The sequence below is a fragment of the Excalfactoria chinensis genome, chromosome 6, assembly GCF_039878825.1.
Source record: "Excalfactoria chinensis isolate bCotChi1 chromosome 6, bCotChi1.hap2, whole genome shotgun sequence".
NCBI classification, from domain to species: domain Eukaryota; kingdom Metazoa; phylum Chordata; class Aves; order Galliformes; family Phasianidae; genus Excalfactoria; species Excalfactoria chinensis.
In genome coordinates this window covers 32,294,480-32,307,032 of record NC_092830.1, presented here as the reverse complement: position 1 = coordinate 32,307,032, position 12,553 = coordinate 32,294,480, and the positions used below count along the sequence as shown (strand labels likewise).

General features: G+C 36.9%; 1 protein-coding gene across 1 annotated transcript in view; it reads left to right on the top strand.

Annotated features, from left to right (window-relative positions):
* The window catches only part of RAB11FIP2 (RAB11 family interacting protein 2), a 32,753-nt gene extending 20,983 nt beyond the window's left edge, over positions 1–11,770 (top strand). The window contains exons 4-5 of the mRNA XM_072339782.1: positions 3,654–3,699; positions 7,278–11,770. Coding sequence (XP_072195883.1) covers positions 3,654–3,699; positions 7,278–7,505 — 274 coding nt within the window. The 3' untranslated portion in view covers positions 7,506–11,770. The remainder of the gene's footprint in view (positions 1–3,653; positions 3,700–7,277) is intronic.
* Positions 11,771–12,553: the final 783 nt, after the last annotated feature.

The following is a 12,553-nucleotide window of genomic DNA, read 5'->3' as shown; positions in this document are numbered from 1 at the left end:
CTTGTTTCTGCATCCTCACGCTTGCTGATGTGATTTACCTCCTAGTATTAGTTCCTGAATTTCTTAAAGGTGCTCAGAGTGAATGAAAGTTTATTAGCTGTAAGACGAGAACTACGGGTCGTCTGATGTGTGACCTGGGACATGACCTAGAGGTACATGAGACTGCTAATGGGCAGCCATGGGGAAGGAAGGTTTCCCAACCTGTCTGGATTAGCAGAGCAGATAGAAGGTGACTGGATTCCTTGAGTAGATTAAGGAAACAGGAGTAAGAAGGTAGATGAGTTCCTCTCAGTGAGCAGGAAGAAGAGTGAACAAGCCAGTTTGTGTAGGTTGGGTGATATATTCAATGAGTAGGCACTAGGGTCAGATGTAACACCTGGGAGTTATAGAGTATTAATGAGGATTCATGAGCCAGAGGAACCCAGTTGGACTTCAGTTCTCAGGGGCAGTTGGCAGAATGTTTGTTTGTTAGAAAAGAAACATCTTTTCACTTGTACACTGAGCAAGTTTAGTGTGGGCATAATTGAGAAACAGTAATTACAAAATCCTGCGATGCCAGATTTTTACAGTCACTTTTACAGTGAACTGCTCTCTAAAAACAAAAAGATTTTTTTTTTCCTCAAGCTGTGAACATATTTTTATGCTTCCATAGCAGAAGATTCTTGCCAATTTATCAAGCCCTGGGGAAAAAACAGAGACAGGCCTATAACTAGGCTATGTGCTGGGATTGTAACGCAGTTAAAAAAATAAGACATGATTTCATATAGTTGCTTAGATTGATAAATTCAGAATGCTCTTATGGAGTCATGGAAGAATTGTAGAATCATAGAATTACACAGGTTGGAAAAGACCTTAAAGATCATCAAGGTTAACTGCAGCCTAACCATGCTACCCTAACAGCCCTCCACTAAATCACCTCCCTAAGCACCATGTTTGTGAAGTTCATGTTCTGTAACGCTAGAGGTGTGTTTTCTGTAATCTATGTAAGTGATCAAGTCAAGCAATAACATCGGGGATGTAACGTTGTGTTGAAATTTAAATTGGAAAAAAAACAAACCCTACTGTTGTTAATTTCAATACACAATATCTGCAACTCCCCCAACTGCATGCATTCATAATTTTACAGTGTGCTCTTTCAAGGTATTGCAGGGCTCTTGGACAGTGAGTTATGGGTGCAGCTGGGAGAGTCTGCAACGGCTCACGTTCACCTCAGGCTGGAGGAGCTGGCAGGAAACCCTGCAAGGCTCGGTGGGGCTGCGGAGCTCCCACGTTGGTTGGTTGGACAGGCTGACTTAAACATGCTGCATGCGATCCCAGCACCTGTTTCTTCCTGCCTCACTGAGAAGTAGTATATTTCTTCATATCTCTCTAAAATAGGAGTATTCATAGGGTTGGGGTTTTATTGGTGAATATTTTGTTTAATAAGTTTTTTGTTGTTGTTTTTTTTTGTATGTGTTTTTTTATAAGGATATTCAGATTACTTCATGTGAAACACACAGATGTGCTCTTTTGTAATTGCACTCGCAGTGTTACAGAAGTGACTGCTGAGTTTTTAGATGAAAATAAAAGCTTAATCCATATTGCCAGTGATTTATATTTCTAATTTTGAAGCATAACTTTTCATAGTCAGAACTGTTCCTTTTCTTTTAAGCAGCTGCTGTGTAAGGGAGTCCCAGAACTTATTGCACAGAAAGTCATTCAGCGCAATGAAAGATTTTGCTTTTTTAACCTTTCAGAAGCTCACTCAGTTGAGCAGTCAGTCTGTATTATTCCATATCTTGTCTAACATGAGGAAACAGTCCCAAAAGAAAGATATCCCAAATTAACGCCACACTTCATTAAATAGAGACATTCTTGGTTTTCACCAAGCTAATTTGATCCAGTTCAGTTAACTCTTTTTTTTTTTTTCCCTGGGATCACAAAAGGCAGCCATGAATGAAGCAAGTTCATCATGTGTTTGACACATCAGTGTGAAACTAAAATGCAGACCGTGAGGGAGGGTTCCTGCCTTTTTGCTTTTTAGACAATACCCGATGAATGCAGCCCATCATTCAAAACTATTCTCCAGCAAACTCCAGGCAGAGTGCTTCAGATCGCTGTTACAAACAGGTACAATGGGAGTTAGCCAGACCTTGATTCTCCAGACGCCTTTTTACTTCTAGTTGTGACTGTAATCCAATCTTCCTCTAATATCTTCAGTCCAGCAGGTGGTTCTCTGAACTACTATATATGAGCGAAAGCCTATTTTTGAAATGAAATAAAAGGACATATAATAAAACATTGGTTTGTACACTATGTCTCTTCCATTTTTAACAAGGTCTTTTTCAACCTGTGTAATTCTATGATTCTATGATTTTTACGCTATTAAATTTATGGCTTGTAATTTCAGATATCAAAGAGTGATGGGCGCAAGACATGTGCTTTTTACTTCAAGCTACATTTAAAATTAAAAGGAAAAAAAGTGTACAATTTGTATTTCCCAAATTATTTTTTCAACCATAGATTGCAGGTTGTTTTTGTTTTGTTTTGTTTTTTTACTAATTTGTCTTTATTCACATATCAGCTTGTTGAGTGTGGAATTAATCATTAGTTTTATGCCAATGAGATTCCCTAGCCTGAAAAATAGGAAAGAAATGAACTTCTGACTGCCTGTCATAGCATTTGCAGGAGCTTGTTACCAGTTTTGGTGCAGCCAGGTACAGAGATGTGTTTTCTTGAAGCTCTGTTAACAGATGCCACCCTTGACAGCCAATACATGCAACCTGAGTAAATGGTAGGTTTTGTGATGGGAAAGAATGATGCCTTCTAAGGTGCTACTGAGGAAGCACTATTGGTGAGTCATACCCAAATTCTGAGCATATTTTCTCTAAGACTCAATTTTCTCTCAAAACTTTCTATAGCAAGTATGTGGGACGTGGCAGTATTGGTTTTTGAGGAGACTTGGAAATAATTGCATCAACTTGTGTGAACAGTGTCTATTTCTTGGGTCTGACGCTTTGACTATGGCTGCTTTTATCAATAATTGCTGCTGCTTTTGCAGATGAGAGAGAAATATTTACACGCAACAAAATCATGAAATAGCTTTGCTTTCTGAATATGTGGGATAATCACTGTGTTTATAAAATAGTAGTTTATTAACTCAATTGTAAGCATAAAGCGAACGTTAATAGAAGATAACTTTTTAGTTCTAACTGAACCTGGTGACCTCAGTGGAATTTCTCAAAGGACCTTTTTCCTTTGGCAGCTTCCATGACAGTTGGCAATGAATATTAGCCTTTTTGTTGTTGTGTTTTTATTTCAACTACCTCATCCCAGAATCTATCCCCAGAATAATTCATATGAAGTATTTTTTTTAATACTTAGAAACATAAAATATGTCTAGAAATAATCAAATTGCTAGGGTTAGACCAATCTGTAATATCTTTGCACTGCTTATTCTGAGCATATGACGGATATAAAAAATTGTGAACAGAGAACATATGAAAGTTTCTACGAATTTCAAATATTGTCCTAGTTATTCTAAGTTTGACCAGTCAAGAAAACAAATGGTAATAATTGCCTTGTGCAGCCAGTACTCTGAGTTCAGTAGTAATATCTAGTAGAAGTTTTGGCCAAATAAGTGTGCACAGTTGACGTTTGTTTTTCCTCCACAGTTTTAATGTGAATCCTTCTGGCACTGAGGACCTCAGGAAAACAATGGTGAGTTGTAGAGTGTTATGAAAAGCTGTCAGCAAATACCAACTAACTGGTGCCCAATACGATATGAGCTAGTGTTCTTTTTTAATTTCTTATAAGGAAATGCTTGTTGCTTGTTTGTTTTGTCCATGGAGGTGTTCAAGGCCAGGTTGGATGAAGCCCTGGGCAGCCTGGTCTAGTTTTAGGTACGGAGATTGGCAGCCCTGCCTGTGGCAGAAGGGTTGGAGCTTGATGATCCTAGAGGGTCCCTTCCAACCCAAGCCATTCTATGATTTTTGTCTTGCCTTCTGTCGATATTTCCAGAAAATCTAATTGGAAAATAAGAAAACTTAAATGAACTTGAAAATAAAGAAGAGTTTTGTGCTTAATGTGTAAAATATTTGGATAACTTCTAGTATTACAATGTAGAAAAGAATGGGAAAATTAGATCTGTACAGAGAGAGCAATAAGAAGCACTGGGGTATGATGGAGAGCTCTAGAGAAATGCAGTCAGGTGAGAGCCCTGCACTAGGTGGCTGTCCATTAGCCATCATAACAGGTGTTTCCTTTCACCAGGCTCTGAGACTGGAGGACCATTTTTAGATGGCTCATCCAAATGGAAGTAATGAGCTGATACGTGGTGAGATTCATAACAAAACTAATAAATGAGCAGCCTTGCAGGAAACACTTAAAATAGAAATAAATACTAAAAGTTATTATTCAAAATACTCTTTTTACTGTCAGAGTAGCTAAAAATGTGTACTAGTAAGAAAAGACAAAACAAACTCCGCAGATGGACTGTGCAGCATCTTTGGAAGAAAATGTGGTCTTGCTCAAATTTATTCTGTGAATAGATCAAATCTTTAAAAGTGGGTTTGTTTTCAATCTTTACAATATATAGAAAACAAGTTTCACAGGGAAATATGACTTTGTACTATTTGCTTTTGCTGGTTTATGTAAATGTCCTTTAATGATATTTGATGTTTTTATAAACACCCAAGCTTTTTTTAATGCAAGTAACTGGTGGGAGATGTCAGCGTATATGAATGCTGCCTTTGATCAGATAGTAAACTGAATTCTACCAGGCGGTTACTTAATCTCTGACAAAACACATCAAATAAAAATTGATTTAACTTTGCAGCTATTGTCTGTAAAGTGGCCGTAATTACAGTTTTCTGCGTGCTTGCAAATGTGCTACTGGAAATTGTGTAATTTATTGCTGGTAAAAGCGCCGTTATGATTCTTTTAAGAAATAATATGTGGATTGTTTTATTTAAAGGATTAAAAGGTGATAAAAGAAACCCTTGATGATTTTTCTTTCGGAACAGCAGCTATTCTAAATGTCAGCCGCAGGATTATGAGGTGGTGCTCATTTAATACAAAATACAAATTAGGAGGAGAAGAAACTACATCACAACCAGAGTTTTGAATGAAACCATTTGAATATATATATATTTAAATATTCCAGATTGCTTTCTGAGGTGTTTGAGGTAATTTATTATTGGGTTCTGCTATTATAGCCCTCACCAATTTATTGCATTTCTTCCTTGCACATCACATTGAGTAATTATGTTTGTGTGTCTCCTGCTCTGGTGCCGACACCTGTCTCTGACAGCATTGCTTAAGTGGGAGCAGTAGCCAGTTGAAAGGGCAGCACGAGCTCTTTAAGGCCTAATTAAGAACTGAAAGGAGGATGAAGTAAGGAGGACAAAAGATGTGAAAGGAGTTTAGATAATATCCCCAGAGTAGAATTCCTCATTAGAACAATATGGAGACGATCAGAGATTGCCAGGCCATTGCTTTGATTCCTCTTCCTCCATCTCCTCTGGTTGTCAGTCTGTGCCTCAATAGGATCTTACAGCTGAGACAGCAAACCCATTATTTGCAACACATTCTTCACTACTTTCCTACAAGATTAATGTTTTATATTACATATTTTGGTGTCTTTAATTTCATTAAGGGTATAGGTATTTAAGTACCCTTTATTCAAACTGGGCATTTAAAATCCTCCTACCTTTAACAGTATCTATTTCTGAATACAAAAAGCATCGTAGAATTTTCCTGTGTGTTTAATTTGATAAGTTACACAGAAGATCTGTCGGGAGCATATGTATGGCAAAACATCTTTACAGCATATGTATTGTACACAGTTTTCCAGTAAACTTTATATAATGATTGAAAACATCATTGCATATTCCTCTTCCTTTGCCAAATCTGAAAATTAAGCAAACTCTATATTTTTGCACATTGAAGTTTTAATTTATTTTCCACCCTAAACCCTTAGTTCTTTGAAGATAAAATTTAGCTTCCTTCTTATGGAAGAAGATGTGCTAAAAATAGGATGACCACAAAGTGAAGTTATTTTCTCTTCTCTACTTGTTGGAAATCAATTAGTAACCAATTTATGGATTTCATCAAGGTAGGCATTTTTGTAAAATGGGACTTATTGATAATGTAAAATGCCGTAACTCGATAATAGAAGTTCAAAATAGTAAATACACCTACATAAATGTGCTATTAGTATCTCAAATGCAGTGAAAAATCCTTAAAGCACCTAATTTGAAGAGCTGCTATTAAAATCTAATTGATGGAGAGTGGCTGCTTGATCTGTGGTACTTCAGCTTGTTTGCAGTGCACCATCTTTTCTTACTGGGCTTAGCTGAAAACTCTGGGCACCTGCATATGTTAATGATTTGACGTGCCAACTTGTCAGTATGGAGCCATATGGGATTAAACAATCTTTTTCTCAATAATAAATTGCCAAATGTATCATTATCTGGTTACTGAAGATCTCAGCTGTATCTCTTGGCACAGAATAGGGCATTATAGTGTTTTGGTTCGCATGCTGACCTTTCTTACAGGGACCAATTTGCCCATCTTTGCTAATAACTGTATTCAGTGTCATCAGAAATTGATAGCAAAACACTGCTGTTTCCTCTGCTGCTTATTTCTGTGCCCTTCCTGCTTTGAAGGCAGCAATGCAGAAGGGTGTTGTAGCAGTACACATTTCTGCCTTAAGCACTCTGGGTCTTCTTAACTTCACCTGAAATGTAAAATTGGAAGTTGTAATGTATATTTCAGAGGCCAAGGCCTGGCAAGCTGCTGGCAACTAAAAATAGAATATGAAAGACAGATGAGGGCTGATGTCATTTAAAGCTAAGTAAATGTTTTGCTGTAATATTCTCTAAAGACGAGAACTCAGGAAAGTTTACGGTAGGGCTGGAATTCTCAGGGCTCTTTTTCTGCTGTAATTAACGTTACCTTATAGTGGGTTTCCCAAATGGACCTGCTAACAATTTGTTGGGGTTACTGCTCAGGTGTTCACAAACTTGTGTGCACATCTTCCTGAGAACAGCCTTTTTTTTCCTGATGTGTTAGTGTGGGAAACGTTTCAAACTGGGCAACATATCGCCAGCTGTTTGCTGTGGAAGGGATATTGCAGGGAAAAGCTCTAGAGTAAAAGGAGGAGGAATATAAGAAAAATGTCCTATGTCAGAGGTCTACATAAGAAATATATTAAAAGCAACCTGTCAACGTCTTTAGTTCAGAAAACTATTTAATTGAATCTGATGGTCTTTGTTTTGTTTTCTTTAAACCTGTAGGATGGAAATCCTTTTGACACCACTGCAGGATACCGGAACCTCACCTACGAAGAGGTTTTGCAGGAGCTGCTGAAACATAAAGAACAGCTTAAGAAGAAGGACACCCATATTCGTGAACTTGAGGATTACATTGATAATCTTCTCGTACGAGTGATGGAAGAAACACCCAGTATTCTCAGAGTGCCATATGAACCTTCTCGAAAAGCTGGCAAATTCTCCAAAAGTTGAGATGGTGACACTGGGTGATACTTTCTGCTGAATACATTCGTGGGAGGAAATAACATTTCAACATTTTGACTTCTTTTCATTCCTTTTCGTTCTAAATAATTCCAGGCATTGGAAGGATGGGACTGTGGCGTAGCTTTTTGTGTTGTTGTTATTTGTTTTTTATTAACTCCAAACACTAGCAGGTACTGCCAAAATGGTACTTCATTAGCTGAATAACTTTGGTCATTTTTCTTTTTTGAGAACAACCTTAGCTGCAGCATCTTTACTGTAGAGTAAATAACACACATGAATGCAGTGTCCTTGTGCACACTGTCCATGCCGTGTCAGCTGGGATACCCTGTGCTGTTTTGAATGTTTTCTCGGCTGATTAATATTATGCAAATATGTCAATTCTGGTATTAAGGCATGCCATTAAGGCCACTGTTTTCAAGCCAGTGTAGAATGCTTTACTAAATCTAAATGTGGCTTCTTGCAATGGAATGCAGTTTGTTTTACATGTAGTAGAGGAAAACAGTGATGCGCAATCTTTGCAGAGTAAATGCTATACTGTATGCAGTATGCTTTTGTATGGCAATGTGAAAAATACCATGCCATTTCACTAATGGCACATGTGGGAATGAGTTAATTTACACTTAAATGCAGATTTTTTGTGTATAATGATTGAACTTTGGTGGCGAGCTCATTACATGGGATTATTTTGCAGATCTTTTTGTATGAAGTTATTGCATGCATTTTTTTTTATATGTTGAAGTACTTTGAACAGTGTTAATAGAGTCAGAAGTAGGATGGGAGAAAAATTGGAATAAGGTAAGAATACTTTGTTCAGTCAAGGTCTGCTACAGTAACAATACAGGAAAAATGAACAGGCTGACTTAAAAAGATGATAATTCTGAGAATATAGAACTGACTCAATTTAAGGTTGAGTTTAAAATGATATATATCTGTATGTCTCTTAGGTTTATTTAAACTTATGAGAACAAAATATAAGCCTTTAGAAACAGGCTGTATTGCTGAAACATGTCTGGGGTAACTTAGGTTTAATTTTACTTAAATTTTTTAAAAAGGTCTGTATTCCTTTTAAGTACTTTAAAAGTGGGCTCTCCTTGAGGCAAATGTAAGAATGTAGCAAATGTCTTCCTGATCAGTTAATAACTGTCAGATGACAGATGGAAAAAATATCTGTTATTCAATAAATTGGCTAAATATGGTGGTTAACTTATTAAGGGAAAATAGTTTAGGAGAAGAATCTTTACAATATTAATGTAGGTAGGTTTTAATTATTTCCTTCATAAGAGGCTCAATTGGATTTTCTATTGCTGTGAAACAGTAAGAAAGTATTTTAAAAAGGAAAAAAAGGTACAGAGAATATTTTAGATTTGGATTTTCTTTTCTTTCCACACCTGATCTGTTTTCTTACATAACAGCAGGAATAGCTGTTGTTGAGAAAGAAAAAAAGCTTTTTCCCATGCTGTAAAAAAAAAAAACAACTATATTTTTGTTTTGAAAGCTGCAAAGATTACTAATATCTTAAATAACTACTTTCTGGAAGAGATGAAAAGGATCCACTATTTGAATACTTTTTCTTTATTCTTTTCTCCTCCTTTTCACATTTGTTCTTTTCTCCCATTTTTAGGAGCTATCTCCCATCCCCCTAGAGTTAAAATTCACACAGCTTGAGCATTCTCAGCACTCTGTTGGGATCCACCAGTGTGGGTCATTTTGCCTGGATGAAACCTCAGCAATTCCAGTCATCCCTCCCTAATTGTAGTACTCTCCATTTGGTCGTTAGAGACAAAGGAACAGGCCCACTCCATCAAGTGATTTCTCTATTGAGAGACAAAAGATTCATCAAGTTCTGTACCTTGTAAACCACATGAATGTCCTTTTACCCACTTACAGTCTGCATGACTGTAAATTTGCTGTAATATATTCGAAGTGCCAAAGGTTATATACGAAGTTATGGTACGTTTACTGTTGGAACTTAGGTTTTGCACTCAGTTAGATTTTAATTTCCTAATTACACCAAGATGTATTTCAGTTACTCAGTGTTTCCATGCAAGTTCTTGAACAATTTTTCAGCCTTTGGCTCAGGCAAGTGGCTTTCTCATATTGTTAATGGGGGAGAGTTGTGCAATTGTTTTGAATTCAGCAGTCGTTTTCAAACTAACTGGTACACATGAGACAATGCGTAGTATCCGCGATGATTAAACCATACACACCAGTGGGGTTTAACAAGTAAATAGACTCCAATGACTTTTCACTTGGTGAGCCAACTTATTATTATTAAAATGAAACTCTACTATATTTAGCACCTCTGAAATCACTCCTTTTAGAATGTAAATGTAGAATATCAAACTGCATAATTGACTAAAAGCAGATCATTTGACATATTTGCATACAAAGAATGATAAGCAGATTAAAGGTAGCGAAAAGATCAATTTTTGTGCATTAGTGAAGAAATTTAGTGAAGCTTTGAATGCACTATCTTGTCTTTATCTGATCTGTGAGTGAATAAGCGCACCTTTTGTTTCCAACAGTTTATCAAGGAAGAGAGGAGAACAACAAATGCAATTTAGGAGAAGGTAAAGTTACAGGAATTTCAACTCTGTATTTTTATACAGAGTTTTTATGGCTGAAGATATGAGCTTCTCTGGGGCAGTTGTGGAAAAATTGCACACCTGTCATTTTCTGTTTAAAATGAAAATCTTACCATTTTTTTTTTCTATATTTTTGAGACTATTTTTGAAATGCATCTTCATCCCACTTGTATTTGATGGAGCATGCAGCTTCCAAATGAAAACATTTCATACAGAGTGATTTATTTGCTGAAAACAAAGTAAGTTCTGTTTCTCCTGTGGGACAAAATTGTGAGTTCTCTGACAGATCACTTAAAAATTGTAATAACTTGCCACTTGCAATTAGTCTTTCTCTGAAATGATGATAATTTGGGGCACATTGTTTTGGTGTCTTCTGTCAAAAATAAGTATGAAAGTTCATCCATGCACACCCTGTATTTGGAAATTCTCCGTAGCAATGTACTTCCCTTACTTCAGAGAACAAGTATCAAGGTGGTATTTTAGTTTTGTAAGCAACTTTCTAAGCAACATTAACTTTCTGCCATTCAAGAAGGATGTTTAATATTTATATACGTTACCTCGTGCTGCTGTATTTTATGTTTAGCTTGGTTTTCCACCTACTAATGAATGTAGCATTCTCCCTAGATTATACATAGCTACATTTATTGCCGTTGGCTCCGTATCAAGAACTATTTGTAACTTTCCAGCTGTGAAAATGTTGCCTTGCATTTAGAAAGGCTTCATGATGTGGGGACCTAATGAAACTCAGGCTCATTAGGTAATAGTCTGCATTTCTTCCTCTAGAAGATGCCCTTTCTTAGATGCATCTAAAAACAACTGTTGTCTTAATATGTTTACTGCTGCACTGGAGGCTTATTTACACTTCCAGCTTTAAAGAAAAAATATTAAGTATGTAAAGTAAGCTTTTTTTGCTGTTTATGTATCCATTACTATTGCTGATATGATAGAGTGTTAGCTCTGTGGTTTTAAAATGGTGATATTTGAAGCATGTTGCCTAACTTCCTCTCTTTGAAGTCCGTGATGAAGGATAGTAGTGCTGCTGCATTCATGATGTTAGATGTAAGGCTCTGTCAGCACTTTTAGTTTGAAATGCTATTTTCAGGAATTTATAACTTCTAAATCTGCGTATGGGCACTGGAAGTATTTAATATGCAATAGGTAGCACTTTAATCTGTTTATGAAGGGTTTTGAGATTTGTTTCTGTTGGAAAGAGTCATGATTTCCTACGGCATAGGGAGCATTTACTTTACCTTTCACAATTTGTTCATCAAAGCAGCCACTGTATTACAAGTGATAGAGCCATTCCTGTTCATCTTATAAGCTTCCAGGTGTCTTGTATTACGATATGCTGTAAAAAACAAGCTGAAGATCCAGGTTGTATAAGAAGTCTGTAAAAGATACGAATGTTACTTCTACCTTAAGGGTTAATTTTGTCTTGTGCAACCAATGGTACTTTGTCTACATTTAATAATGGTACAGAATCACAGCTGTATGCACATGTGAGAACTATAAACCTAGGATGCATGAAAAACCTTTATTTTTGTTTCATTATTGCAACTTCAGCGCCTTTAATTTGATTACAGTGTTATCTCGGTATATTTTAATTTCTGCCCATTAAAACAATATTGCATGTCTAACACTAATAAAGCACCACAATGCACTACCACAGTATTGTTTGAATTGTGATAATTAATCCGCATTTGCAAGAAATGGAACTTCTAAGTTCCACTCCCATACATGTTTGTAAGAACCTGGCTTTTGAGAGTCTCAGCCTTAGAGAATGCTGTTTCTTTAAGGGCAATTCTGACTGAATGACAAATACAAGGTGGTCAACAAAGGAAGCCTCCAATCTCTTCAGTAGTTGCTGGGATAGCAGATGCTCAGGAGGAGAATTTTAGGTGTAATTGAGCGAGTCCCTTGAATAGGCTTGAATTTTGGTTGGATGCAGTTTCTTTCCCTGTACTGGCAGTCCTTTGTCATATTACTATGGGCTTGACAGGAGGCTTAGAAGGGGTTCTTCCCTTCCAGGCATCATGAAACAGGATGGCTGTTGCAAATCAGGGTGGAATTTTGAGATGTATGTGCTCTTACACATGCTTGGTTCTGCAGATCTGCATTGCCTGTGTTACCTCGGTGCCTCGCTGGCTTTGCAGCTTTCCTAACGGGTAAGTGGATGACGAATGAAGATGGAGGAGGAAGGGAGGTTTCTGAAAGCGCCATGACGTTGCTTAGTTGATACCAACTGTAATTCTATTGACAGTGTAAGATCCCAGCTTGATTAGGTAGCTTTCCATTTTCCCAGTGTGGGCTTGGATTTCAAGTTTTCGCTATTTAACCTGTCTAATCCCCAATAACAGTTTTTCAAGGATATTTTAAATGCAGGCTAGCAGTTAAAAAGCAACTGAAATACTCAGACGTAAACAAAGAGGGGCCATTAAAAACAATTTGTCT